Source organism: Narcine bancroftii, chromosome 3, assembly GCF_036971445.1.
Source record: "Narcine bancroftii isolate sNarBan1 chromosome 3, sNarBan1.hap1, whole genome shotgun sequence".
NCBI classification, from domain to species: domain Eukaryota; kingdom Metazoa; phylum Chordata; class Chondrichthyes; order Torpediniformes; family Narcinidae; genus Narcine; species Narcine bancroftii.
Window position 1 is genome coordinate 249,513,531 of NC_091471.1, and position 12,836 is coordinate 249,526,366.

The following is a 12,836-nucleotide window of genomic DNA, read 5'->3' on the forward strand; positions in this document are numbered from 1 at the left end:
TCCATGTTCCCCCGCGCCCCCCCCCCCCCCAAACTGAACAGGGCTCCTTTCATTCTGGGCTTCTGATGAAGTGTTCCTCTTAAGGACACAGCATGGAATCAGGCTCATTTTGACCAAGATGTCTTTCTGAGCTAGTCATATTTGCTGGTACTGAGCCCAACATCTCTCCTTTCCACAACCCTGTCGATTGGTACTGCCTCATTGGGTTATCACTTTCCTGTTGTCTGAAGCACCCTACTTCTCATCCCTTAGAATTAATATAGTTGTGTAAGATGGTCAGCATGGATACTATGGGTTGAATAACTGTTTAAATCTATGACCTCAGGGCAGCAGGTATACAATTCTTCCCTTTGTCTTGCTCTTTCAAGGTTAACCTCTTTCACCTATTATGTGCTAGTAGTTAACATGTTAGATTTTATATTCTCCACACCTTCTGATAACCTCCAACCTCCCTCTGCTTATCAATGACCTGTCATCAATCAACAGGAAGACCAGAGCATCACCCTCGGTCCACACTGCAAGCTCGAGCCTCTGCTACTGACTCTGAGCAGGTCTGGTATGACACCCCACCCCCCACTCTTCCATCACCATGACTCCAGTATGTGATTTGTCACCATCCAGACTCAAGAATGTTGCCTAAAAACACTCAGAAATGCTGGAACTCTGCCGGTCTCCCAACAAAAGACAGGAAGGCATTTGAATAAAGGCTGAAGACTGGCCGGGGGAGGAGTCCAGACCAACAAATGGTGTTAATTGGATATGATAAGAGGAGAGGTGAGAATTGATTTTGGCTCTGTGAAAGGAGACAGAGGTAAAAGGGGGAGGGAGAAAGAGGGAGAAAGACAGAGAGAAAGGGGGTGGGAAGGGAGAGAGAGAGAGAGAGAGAGAGAAAGAGAGAGAGAGAGAGAGAGCTAGAGGAAAAAGCAACAGGGGGAAGAAGGGAAGAAGTGGGGGGGGGGTGAGTTTAATGGAAACTGGAGGTCAACGTTAATGCCATCTAGTTGGAGGGTGCCCAGATGGAAGTTGAGGTGTTGTTCCTCCAATTTGCGGGTGGTCTCAGTCTAGCAGTTCATGAGACCATGGACAGATGTGTCAGCAGAGGAATGGGACCGAGAATTGAAATGGGTGGTGTAAGGTAAAACATCATGAGATGGGAATGTACTCAACAAAGAATCTCCCAGTCTGTGCCCAGTCTCCGATATACAGGGGATGACAACGGGTGCACTGGATGCAGGAGATGGCCTCTGCAGATTCACAAGTGAAGTATTGCTTCACTTGGAAGGACTGTTTGACTTCCTGTTTGAAGAAAGAGCTCATCGGTAGTGCAGTATATCTTTACCTCCTATGGACGCTGTGAAACTGGCTGAGTTCCCCCAGCATTTCTGTGTTTTTACTCCAATCACAGCAATTGCAACGTTTGTGTTTCACTCCAGAATTCTGCCGGCCGATCATCATTTGTCTGCCACTCTCCCAGATCCTGGGCTATTGCTCATTGCTGCCCAGACACTGGTATATTTCACCACTCCAAACTTTGGAATATCACTCTTCCATGCCCCAGATTCCAGAACAAGACCTGTAATTGCCCAGGACTCCAGTATACTACTCAATCCCACCACCGACACCGGATAGCATGTGCCACAGGCCCTGATTCTAGAATACTTATGGACTTATTCAATATTCGTGAATATTGTCCATTACACAGCACAGGCTCCAGAAAATCAGTCATCACTGTCTCAAACTCTGGAACATCAATCATTATTCCCTAAGACTCTTCTTCTTTGGCTTGGCTTCGCGGACGAAGATTTATGGAGGGGGTAAAAAGTCCACGTCAGCTGCAGGCTCGTTTGTGGCTGACAAGTCCGATGCGGGACAGGCAGACACGGTTGCAGCGGTTGCAGGGGAAAATTGGTTGGTTGGGGTGGGTGTTGGGTTTTTCCTCCTTCAATGTCACCAAACACCATCCAAAACTTTAGAATATTATCTCCCGTCATCCCAGACTCTGTAATGTCTCACACCACTGCCCCAGACTTTGGAATCTAGTCCATCACTGCCCCAACTTCTGGAATCCTGCCCAACAGCAGTTGAGCTGTCCTTTTCCCTGTTGTACCACATGCCTCGGACATCCACTGTTGAGGTGAGCCCCAGTCAAACACTCCCCCCATGCTACTCATGCCAGACATGCCTGCTGTTCGGATCCCTGGACCTGCTGCAAATATTAATCAATTCCTTTTATTCCCTTCAAACTTTTATATCTGACATCTTGAAGATTTCTCCTTCATATGACCGTGTAATAGAAAAAGATATTTCACTCTAAAACCATCATAAAAGGGTGAAGCCAGCAAGAGATTGCATTAACAATCTCGTTCAACTTCAGGGAAGCAGTCTTGAAGGGCAACAGTTTTACCCTTATGAAATGGAGAGTCCCAGGTTGGTATAAACCCTGTGAAAGCCAACTTCCTATACACTGAAAGGCTATCAGTAGGGGAGGGGAAGGTGAAAATTGGATCCAACCTCACCGAGGGTGGAGAGTACATTTAAGGTCAGTGCTCACGTTTAAGGCATGATATCCTTACCAAAAATGAGAACTTGAGTGCCGCTGGTGACCACAGATGTTCTTATTCAAGAGCAATTTGTGGAAGAGCCGAGGTGAATTCCGTGGGGAGTATCGAGGTGATATTGGCCCAATTCCATAGAGCCTTGGGCGGAACAGATCCCGGCTGGGCAAGTCTGATGAACTGGGAAAGAATGCATCCCCCTCAGTGACTGCTCGGGCTGTCGTGGCTGCTGAATGGCTGTGGCCCTGGACCTGGGGGAGAGGTGGCTCTGTCAGGGACAGCTGGGGTGGAAAAGTTCTTTCCATTTTGCAAGGATTGCAGTGGCTGGTTCCGAACAAATGGCACTGTGCGTGTGAACCGTCACTCCTTTAAACCTCAATGACTTTCAGTGTAGAAGCTCATTAATCACCATGGGCTTTCCACTTTACTATTATAATCAAAAGCAGAAGTATTCAACTGGAGTATCTTTGAAAACTTTAGAATTTTTCTCTTTCTCTTTTCCAGATTTCTAAAGTTCCTTTGTTAAATTTGTAGTCAAATGAGCAGAAAGTTACTTGGTATATACTCCAGCTTATAATTCTCCATTTGCTTCCTGCTGAACAACGTCGTTTCTTTTGAACCACGTCCCCCCCATGCAGGCATCAGCCCTCTAGCTTCCAGATGTCATTTCTTCGCTGATGCCTGTCATGAGTAGAGAGGTCCCTGCTCGAGTTCCAGGTACTTGCCTTCTGTAGGAGGTGAGGTCACCCTGTGGACAGTTTCCTGGCAGGGCTTGCAGTCATTTACGATAAGATGTCCTTTCACTGCCCCGTCTCTGCCAACTGCAGCTCACACGGAACTAACGCCCCCCCCCCCCCCACATGTTGCACATGAGTGGTGTTCTTCTCTCTGCCCTCCTTACCCCCTCTCCTGCAATCTGCCGCAGCAGGATCACTCACTTCCACCAACCCCGCCCCCCCCCCCATGCGCTCCGCCTCCATTCTCCTTCAACAATTAGTGAATCACACTTGCTCTGTAAGTCCCACCAGGAAGTGATACTTCCCCTTGGTGCCTGCTCCAGTTCTTAAAGTTGAGGGTCCTCTCATCTCCAATCAGAGACCACCCCCTGAGCCCTCCACTTGCTCCTCAGTATTCCATTAAGTTTGCTCAAAGCACTGCATCAAAATATCTGAAGGGTTCTGGTGAATAAACAAACTTGGAGAACATCATTGTGTAATCTGATTTTAAAAATTACTCCAGTTTAACTCTCTGTGGACTGGTCCTCTAACATTTTCAAGCAAATTTCCTTTGCATTTCAAAATTGCTGAAGGCATTTCCCCTTTCAATATTTCAAAACATACTGATTTGGGATTCTTTGGTAGCAATAAGGCACTCTGCCACGTTTATGTTGCGGGGGTTTAGGTGTTTATTTCTGGTGTCAAATGGTTAACATGGATCTGAGGAGGAGGTTCCTGTTCATTTGTGGCAGTGTAACGTGGACAGGGAGAATGCAGGATGCAGGTCAAGGGCATGGAATCTGGGTGTTGTTTACCGCCTCATCTGATTAAGTTAAACTCTGGAAGGAAGCCAACACCCTGATCTTCATCTTGTTTCCCAGCACCAGGGCCTTGGATAGAAACAGCCACCTGTGTGTTGACAAGACTCAGCCTTGCCCAAAACCCTACTTTTTTTTGTTGCCAAAAGTAGACTTTATTCACAATAAATTATTTCTAAAAAAGGAAGTATCTTCACACCCTTAGTGTCATATCCATACATTCCCATCACTGTACTCTCTGATTATTATAAGAATGGTAAGTGATTGCAGCACGCTGCTGTGCAGAAGGACCTGGGAGTGCTTGTGCATGAATCACAAAAGGTTGGTTTGCAGGTCCAGCTGGCTATCAAAAAGGCAAATGGAATGTTAAATTTAGAGGTACAGCAAGGGAACAGGTTCTTTGGCCCACAAACCCATGCCGCTCAATTACACCCAATTAACCTACACCCCTGGCACGCGTTTTGAATGGTGGGAGGAAACCAGAGCACCTGGAGGAAACCCAGGCAGACAGAGGGAGAATGTACAAGCTCCTTCCAGACAGAGCAGGAATGCTAGCCTTCATTGTAAGAGCGATTGAATTTAGGAGCAGGAAGGTTATGCTACAAGGTACTGGTGAGGCCACATCTGGAGTATTACATGCAGTTCTGGTCTCCTGACTTGAGGCTTTGGAGGTGGGGTCCAGAGGAGGTTCACCTGGATGATTCTAGAGATGAGGGTGAGGGGGTGGTCATCTTATGAGGAGAGGTTGAGTCATCTGGGACTGTACTCACTCGAATTTAGAAGAATGAGAGGGGATCTTATAGAAACGTATCAAATTCTGAAAGGCATAAATAAAATAGAAATAGGTAAGTTGTTAGGGGACACAGCCTCAGGATTCGGGGTAGTAGATTAGGACAGAGATAAACTTTTCTCAAGAAATCTTGGAATTCTCTCCCCATTGAAGCAGTGGAGTCTAATTCAGTTAATATATTTAAGACAAGGTTGGATAGATTTTTACATAGTCAGGGAATTAAGGGATATGGGGAAAAGGCAGGTAGGTAGAGATGAGCCTATCGTCAGATCAGCCATGATCTCATTGAATGGTGGAGCAGGCTTGACGGGCCGGACAGCGGACTCCTGCTCCTACTTCATATGTTCTTATTGACACTATTATCACCACCATAGCACCTCGTTGTTACTCTCCAACCACCCCCAACCCCACCCTGCCCTGTTGTTTCACGGACTTCTCCTCGGTCTCACATAAGCTTGGGTTGAAGTGAGGATGTTAGTGTTAGGACGACAGGACCCACCCCCCCCCCCCACCCCTGCACCTTGCAGTTGGTGACGAGAATGGCTGAGGCACAACTGTCAAGCCCTGCTATTCTAGAAACTCTCTGAGTCACTCAGTAATTGGCTCTTACTCCCACAATGCACTCATGTGAAACTGGACCACCCATGGGCAATTATAAAAGCTCTCTTTCTGAAAGGCTGCAGGGGTTAGGAAGATACTTGGGGTGATAGTAATCTGCTCATAGATCAGCAATAATTGGGACAATGTACGTCTGAGGGTTGAATTGATGAGGCAATATTGGGATGTAGCTCTGCAATATTAACAGCATGGTTGTTAAATAGTAATGAAGTTTACAAACATTTCATAACTGGTCAAACTCCTAAAATAAAGTCAGAGACAGGGCAGCACGTTTCATGGTTGAAAGCTTGGTTTCTCTGTCTCAGATTTCAACATAGTGTTATTTCCTTTATTGTTCAGAAAAAAATGGTATTTATAATTATTGCAAGAATTTTTTGTAAATCTGCAACAGAACTCCAGCAGCCCTATTTTGTGTTAGTTTACATGGTTTTCTTTCCACCCATCTATGGCTTGCAGCCAGTCTCAGCCCTGCACCACATCGCCACACAAGGAAATGTCATTCCTCAGTGAAAATATACAGAAATGCTGGAGGAACTTGGTCAGTCTCGCAAAATCCATAGGAGGTCAAGATATATTACAGACTTTTCAGGCCTGAGTCCTTCCTCAAGGTATAACCAAAGAACAGGAAGGCATCAGAATAAAGATTGAAGACTGGTTGGGAGTGGTGGGGGGTGGTATGCCACATCAACAAAAGGTGTTAACTGGATATGATAAGAGGAAAGATGAGAATTGATTTTGGCTCTGTGAAAAGAGACAGAGGGAAAAGGCAGGGGCGGAAAAGGGAGAGAGACAGAGAAACAGAGCTGGGGGAAAGACGATGAGGGTGAGGGGGATGGGTGGTTTAATGGAAACCAGAGGTCAATGTTAATGCCATCTGGTTGGGGGGTGCCCAGTCAGAAGATGAGGTGTTGTTCCTCCAAATTGTGGGTTGTCTCAGTCTGGCAGTGCATGACCCCATAGACGGACATGTCAGCAAGGGAATGGGGTGGGGAACTGAAATGGGTGGCCACTGGGAGATCCACGCTATTGTGGCGGGCAGAGGAGAGGTGCTCAATGAAGCGATCTCCCAGTCTGCGCCCAAACTCTCTGATGTAATAGTCTCCACATCCCATTCCCCCTGCTAACATGTCTGTCAGGGAAATAGTCACTCCTCTTGATCGCTCTCTGTCTCGCTTTCTCTCTCTCTCTCTCTCTTCCCTTTTCCCTCTGTCTCCTTTATCAATTCTCACTTGTCCTCTTATCATAGCCAATCAATTTTGTTTGCAGTGGTTTAATGTGACATCAGAAACCATGGCAAATTTCCACAGATGTGTGGGGAAAAGTGTGCTAACCGACTGCATCACGGTCTGGTATGGGGACACCAATACCCATCAGCATAAAACCCTGCATAAGGTAGTGCACACAGTCCAGAACATCACCAGCAAAACCCTCCCCATCATCAAGAACATCATACAGGGAACGCTGCCATCAGAGAGCAGTGGAAATCATCAAAGACCCACCCCACCCAGCACACGCTCTGTTCTCACCGCTGCCATCAGGAAAAAGGTAGGTGCCACAAGACTCACACCACCAGGTTCCTCCACCATCAGATTCCTCAACAACAAATTCAATCAGGGACTCATTTAAGGACTCTTACCTTGCACTTTATTGATTGTTTTTCTCTCTCTGGCTGGTTGCATCACTGTCTGGTACATTCAGGATAAAAAGAAACTCCAAAGGGTTGTCAATTCAGCCTGTGACATCATGGGCACCACTTCACTCCATTAAGCACATTGACAAGAGGCGGTTTCTTAAGAACACAGCCTCTATCTTCAAAGACCCCACCACCACCACCACCCAGACCATGCCCTCTTTACTCTGCTACCATCAGGAAAAAGGCCTGGGAGTCTAAAGACGAGCACTCAGTAGCACAGGGACAGCTTCTTCCCCTCTGCCATCAGATTCCTGTATGATCAATGAACCACAGATACTGCCTCACTTTGACTTCTTGTGCACTATTTTTATGTATTTTTGAAAGGGGGTTTATATGAATGTTTGCACTGGGTCGCTGCCGCAAAGCAAAGAATTTCATGACTTGTTAATGACAATAAATTCGGATTCTGTTTACATTTCTTTATTTGTTTACATGTGTACGTTGAGTACAGTTATTCTTTTGCACTGCCAATAAGTGGTAATTCTGCCTTGCCTCCAAGAAAAAGAATCTCAGGGTTGTATGTGATGTATGTACTCTGACAATAAATCTGAAATCAGAAATCAAAATTATAACCAACCTTTTGTTAATTAAAATGCATATTTTTTACTATTATTGCTGCAAACAGGAATGTATGTTGATTTCTGTAAAAACTTAAACTGCTGAATAAACTCAGCAGGTCAAGCAGTTTCTGTAGAGACAAAGGAAAGATTGGACTTGTCAAAACCTGTGTCGGGACTTGGCTGTTCGGGTTCGTGTGGGTCCCACAGGTTAAGAACCGGACCAAAGTGGAAGTACAAAGCACATGCTTATTTCAGGGATGGGAATGGGACAACAGGGTCAATATGTTAGGCAAATCTCTGCACACATACACACACCCACACACACAAAATAAACTGATACATACAATGATCAGGGAAAAATTACTACGCTGCCCAACCACCCCTTGACCCAGTGCAGGCATGGCTCGATGTCTCAAGGGACACTAATTAAACGCTCCCAACACTTTTAACAGTGTACATCTTACCAACAGTTTCTCCAGCACCCTTCCACACATCTAGGCCTGGAGTGAAGTAGGGTGGTCCCAAGTTGGCAAAGAGAGAACAAAGAGCACATGGCACCTTCATAGTGCTGGAGAGTTCAGCCCACATCATTTCCAGGGGGCTTATAGCTCAGTGGCAGGAGGGTTAATCTAATTACAACAGCCATTGGCCCAAGGTCAAGTACAAGCAGGCTGGAGAGTGCAGTCCAGGCATCTTACATGTGCCCAACAGCAAGGTGTGCACTAATGGGTGGGACGGAACCAAACCTTGATTGGCTGCTGGTGTGTCCTCCGACTAGGTAGGGGGCAGTGCAGTCACATGATAGCCAGAACCCTTCCCAAAACAGGATTGAGAATCTAAGCTATTTGTTTGTTGCTTCAGATCCCGGTATCTGCAGTCTCTTGTGACTCCACATCATTTCAGATGGCTAACCTTTCATCTGGGATCGTTTGAACCAGACACCTGCCATTGTTCAGAATCATTTTGATTTCGGTCCCTTTAGGCACACCTGTCTGAGTCATGCTGCCATCTCTCCCTTTCCCTCGCCCACCCGAGTCATGCAGCCATCTCTCCCCCCTTGCCCACCCAAGTCATGCAGCCATCTCTCCCCCCTTGCCCACCCAAGTCATGCAGCTGTTTCTCCCACCTTGGCTGCCTGAGTCACATTGCCACCTCTCCCTCCCCCCCATCCGCCCAAGTCACACTGCTGTCTCTCCCTCCCCCTCACCTTCTCAAGTCGTGCTGCCATCCCTCCCTCCTCGCCTGCCTGAGTCGCGTTGCTGTTCCCTCCCCCCCCCCATGAAACCCACTCATCCACTCACCTGAGTCGCACTGCATCTCTCTTTTCCCCATCCCCCACTGTTGTATCAGTGCTGGGGAATGGCTCCCTTCTAGGTTCCCCTGCACTGGTGCTAGTACAGTGGTTTCAGCGGCTTGAGGGATTATGGGTAGTGACAACAGCCATTGAGCCCAACTGAAATGCCACGATGCTAGATGAGTGTCAGTATACAGCAATTCAGAGGCGTGGAACGAGACGGGACATTCCAATATGAGTTGACCTAGGGTTATGCTCGACAGGTAGGGTACTTATAAAGTATTGATACTACTAATTAATGATGCAGAATGCGATTGGATACATGGGTCATGTTTGGCCCCAAACTCCATCTTTGATCAGCAGATATCATCTACCTAAAAAAGTCCTGATTTTTGGAGGTTGCCAATTTTCGGAATCCCAGATAAAAGGTTAGGCACCTGTATTGATATTTAACTCAGTGGCAGGGATTTGATACTGTCAAATGGATTCTAAATGGACAATTACTTATGTCTAAAGTAGTGATTCCCAAAGTGGGCACTGCCGCTCCTCTGTGAGCAGTGGAAAGATCCAAGGGGGCGGTCAGTTCCGAACCTTCAGTCTTGTTATTATTCAGTTTTCTGCAAAGTTTAATGAAGAAGCCAGTGGAGTAATTTTCTGGCCAGAGTCAGGGTGCCAGTAGTGAGCAAAATAAGTGGCGACAAGGCGTTCTCGCGAGACCTGGTCTTGGTGGCCGCCATGTTGTACTGGCGTCACGACCCTCCGCACAGCGGGGCTGCCACCATCACCCTTCTCTGCTCAGTGCTGGCATTACTTCCCCACCCTACTCAGCGCGGCTACTAGCCACCCCCCCCAACCTGGTTCAGTGACGCTACTACCCCTCAACTCTTCTCAGCGTGGCCACTAACCCACCCCGCTTAGCAACACCACAAGTCACCCCACCCCCCCAGTACTGTTGTATGGGGGTGGGGGTGGGCATTCGGGATGTTGCCTGGAGGCGAAGGGGGCAGCAGCCTGTAAAAGCTTGGGAACCACTGGTCTAAAGCATGTGGTCTAATACAGTAAAATGTCCCTGAACAATTCATGGCCAATTATGGGACTGAACCATAGAGGGAGATATTAGAATGAGCAGTCGATTTTAGAACATGCCTTAAAAGAGGAATTCTGACAATGGGAAACAACCAAAGTTTAAGGCTTTGGCAGTTTAAGGTACTGTTGCCAGTAGTGGAGAGATTAAAGTCGGTATTGACCAGAAGGCCAGGATCAGAGGAACTCCAAGATTTCACAGGATTATAGAGAAGAGTGCTAAGTCATAAAAGACTCTGAATATAGGAATCATGAGCAAAAAGATAAAATGGAAGAGGGTTCTGATGAGAGTCCTGGAGCCGAAATATTGTTTCTCATTCCACAGATGCTCCTCGACCTGATGAGTGATCCCAGATTTTTATTTCGAAGTATGTTTTAAAAACACTCAGGCAGAATCTGTGGAGCGAGACACTCAACATTTTCAGAGCTGGGAAAGTGAAGGAACAATCCTGTTTTAAATAGGAGGGTGGAGAGAATAGATGGAACTTCACTGTGTTCATGGTAGAGTATGTGTAAAATTGTGAATTTATAATAGTTTGCACAAACTCAGCAAGTCATGCAGCAAAATTTATATAGCAAAGATAAAGACACATAATCAACGATTTGGGCCTGAGCCCTTCATCAAGGTATGAGATATTTTAGGCAGGTACCTGAATAAAATGATGGGGGGAGATGGGTGAGTGGGGTGGTGAGCACAGAACCACAGGCAAGAGGACATGGGCGGATATAGGTGGCAGGGCACAAAAATAAAGTGAAGAAGTGATAGGGGGAGGGGGTAGCTCTCTGAATGGAAAGGGAAGGGGTGGGGAGCTGGAGGACAGAGGGTTAGGGAAGGAAGCATGTTAAATCTCTGTGTTACTGGAAGGCTTCTTAAATCACTTATAGATGCAAGATTCAAATAACAAAAGGGACTTTACTTACTGATGCCTTCCACCATCTTAGGAAACTGTTCACACATCATATACATACTCCCCACAGTGGTGCTCTACAGTTACTACAGTGAGAAGGGTGTATTCTTACACAGTTACAAAATAGTTCACATTATCCTGACTATATAACAGAGTAAGGTGAAGTCAATGTTAATGCCACCCAGTTGGTGAGTGCTCAGGCGGAATAACAGTGTATGTTTAATGATGAGTCTACAAGAGTATCAAGATTGCCCAGGTAACATTGTTGATTTTGGGTCAAACACAACGCTGGAGAAACTCAGTAGGTCCAACCATGTACTTTATATCACAAATATAGAGGTACATAATCAACGTTTTGGGCTCTTACTTTGATGAAGGGCTTAAGCCCTTTACTGCTTTATCTGCGCGATATAAGTACACTTTATCCACAGAGTTTCGTGTTTTACTTGTTGATTTTAGAACTGCCCAGTTAATAGATAAATAAGGTCCGTTAGAAAAGGTAAAGAAACAAAAGTAGATGTTGGACTTATGGGAGAAAGAAGACCACCAGATGCTGGAAATGAAAATGACCCCAACCAATAGGGCACTTTCTCCCTTAGACTCAAGTTCAGTCTTACCCAAGTTCAATCAAATGCTACATTAATGTCAAGGGCTGTCACTCTCAGTATTGTTAACCTTCCTTCAATATATAAATTCTTCATGTATCTGATGCACTACTCTGCGGCAGACCCAGCTTTCTTCCAGCGAATTCATACTCCATTCAATATACAGTAAAAACCCCTGGTGTCCGCCTGGGAGATGCCAGATAAGTGAATTACCACTAGGAGGCGCCAATATTACACTTTCGAATTTCTTTAACCTATTTATTCTCCACAATTTTTTTTTGCTGGTTACTTCGGGCTGCCGTTTGCTTGAATTCCGGATTACAAGAATTTTACTGCATTAATGTGGCTGCGTTTTATGCAATGTTTGGTCAGTATATCCATCCACCTGCATTATATTCACTCCTCTATAATTTATTCTCCCTCTTACAACATCTTTTGTACCAAATGCACTCTCCATGCAGTATGTCAAATCAACCCCGGGATATAGAGACAGCACCCCCCCCCAATATATTTTGGCCTCCTGGTCGAATATTTCTGTACCAGAATATTTGTGCTCCTCAGTTCATTAAAGAAGGCAACCCGTTCTTTTCTGCTTCCTTCTGCAGCTTGGAAAGCATCCCATCAGAATCAGATGATTTATGTACTTTAACCAAAGCTAGCCTTCCCAATAGATCTACTCCACCAATTTACTCTACTCAACTCAATGCAATGCTTTCCTCCTTAGTAAAGACCGAAGCAAGGTCAGTTCAAGGCATCCTTTGCACATTCCTGAGCCGATCCTAATTGGCCCTATGTCTCATCTCATCTCATGCTTTCCATTCACATGCCTGTAGAATATTTTAGATGACTTTTTATTGTTTGTGATTCCCAAACTCTGAGTTTACTCATTTTAATTTCACTTCTCCTCTAAGCTTACTATATTGAGCCTGGATATTGCCTGAATTAGTCACCTGCTGTGTGTTATACATCTACTTTTATGTGTCATCACATTCTCTTTCTTGTTACCCTTGAAATTCTGACTCGGACCACCCCATCTTTTCTTATTGTTGGATCGTGCTGAGGCTCTACCTGAAAAATTGCTCTTTGTTCTATCACAGTTCCGTACACGGGTTGCATTTTACCATCACCAGATCTGCTCTCATTCCCTTGAAGTTAATGCTCAGCTAACAAAGAAGTTTCTTATGTTTTGTTCTCTG

At 45.7% G+C, this 12,836-nt stretch overlaps 1 protein-coding gene across 3 annotated transcripts in view; it reads right to left on the reverse strand.

Annotated features, from left to right (window-relative positions):
- LOC138758512 (3',5'-cyclic-AMP phosphodiesterase 4B-like) overlaps nt 1-12,836 on the reverse strand; it is a 274,729-nt gene that overhangs the window by 111,288 nt on the left and 150,605 nt on the right. The window contains exon 1 of one of the 3 annotated variants that reach the window (XM_069927509.1): nt 2,574-3,367. The exons of the other annotated variants lie outside the window; for them this stretch is intronic. Coding sequence (XP_069783610.1) covers nt 2,574-2,860 — 287 coding nt within the window. The 5' untranslated portion in view covers nt 2,861-3,367. Of the gene's footprint in view, nt 1-2,573; nt 3,368-12,836 lie in introns of those variants that run through there. 3 annotated transcript variants of the gene reach the window in all.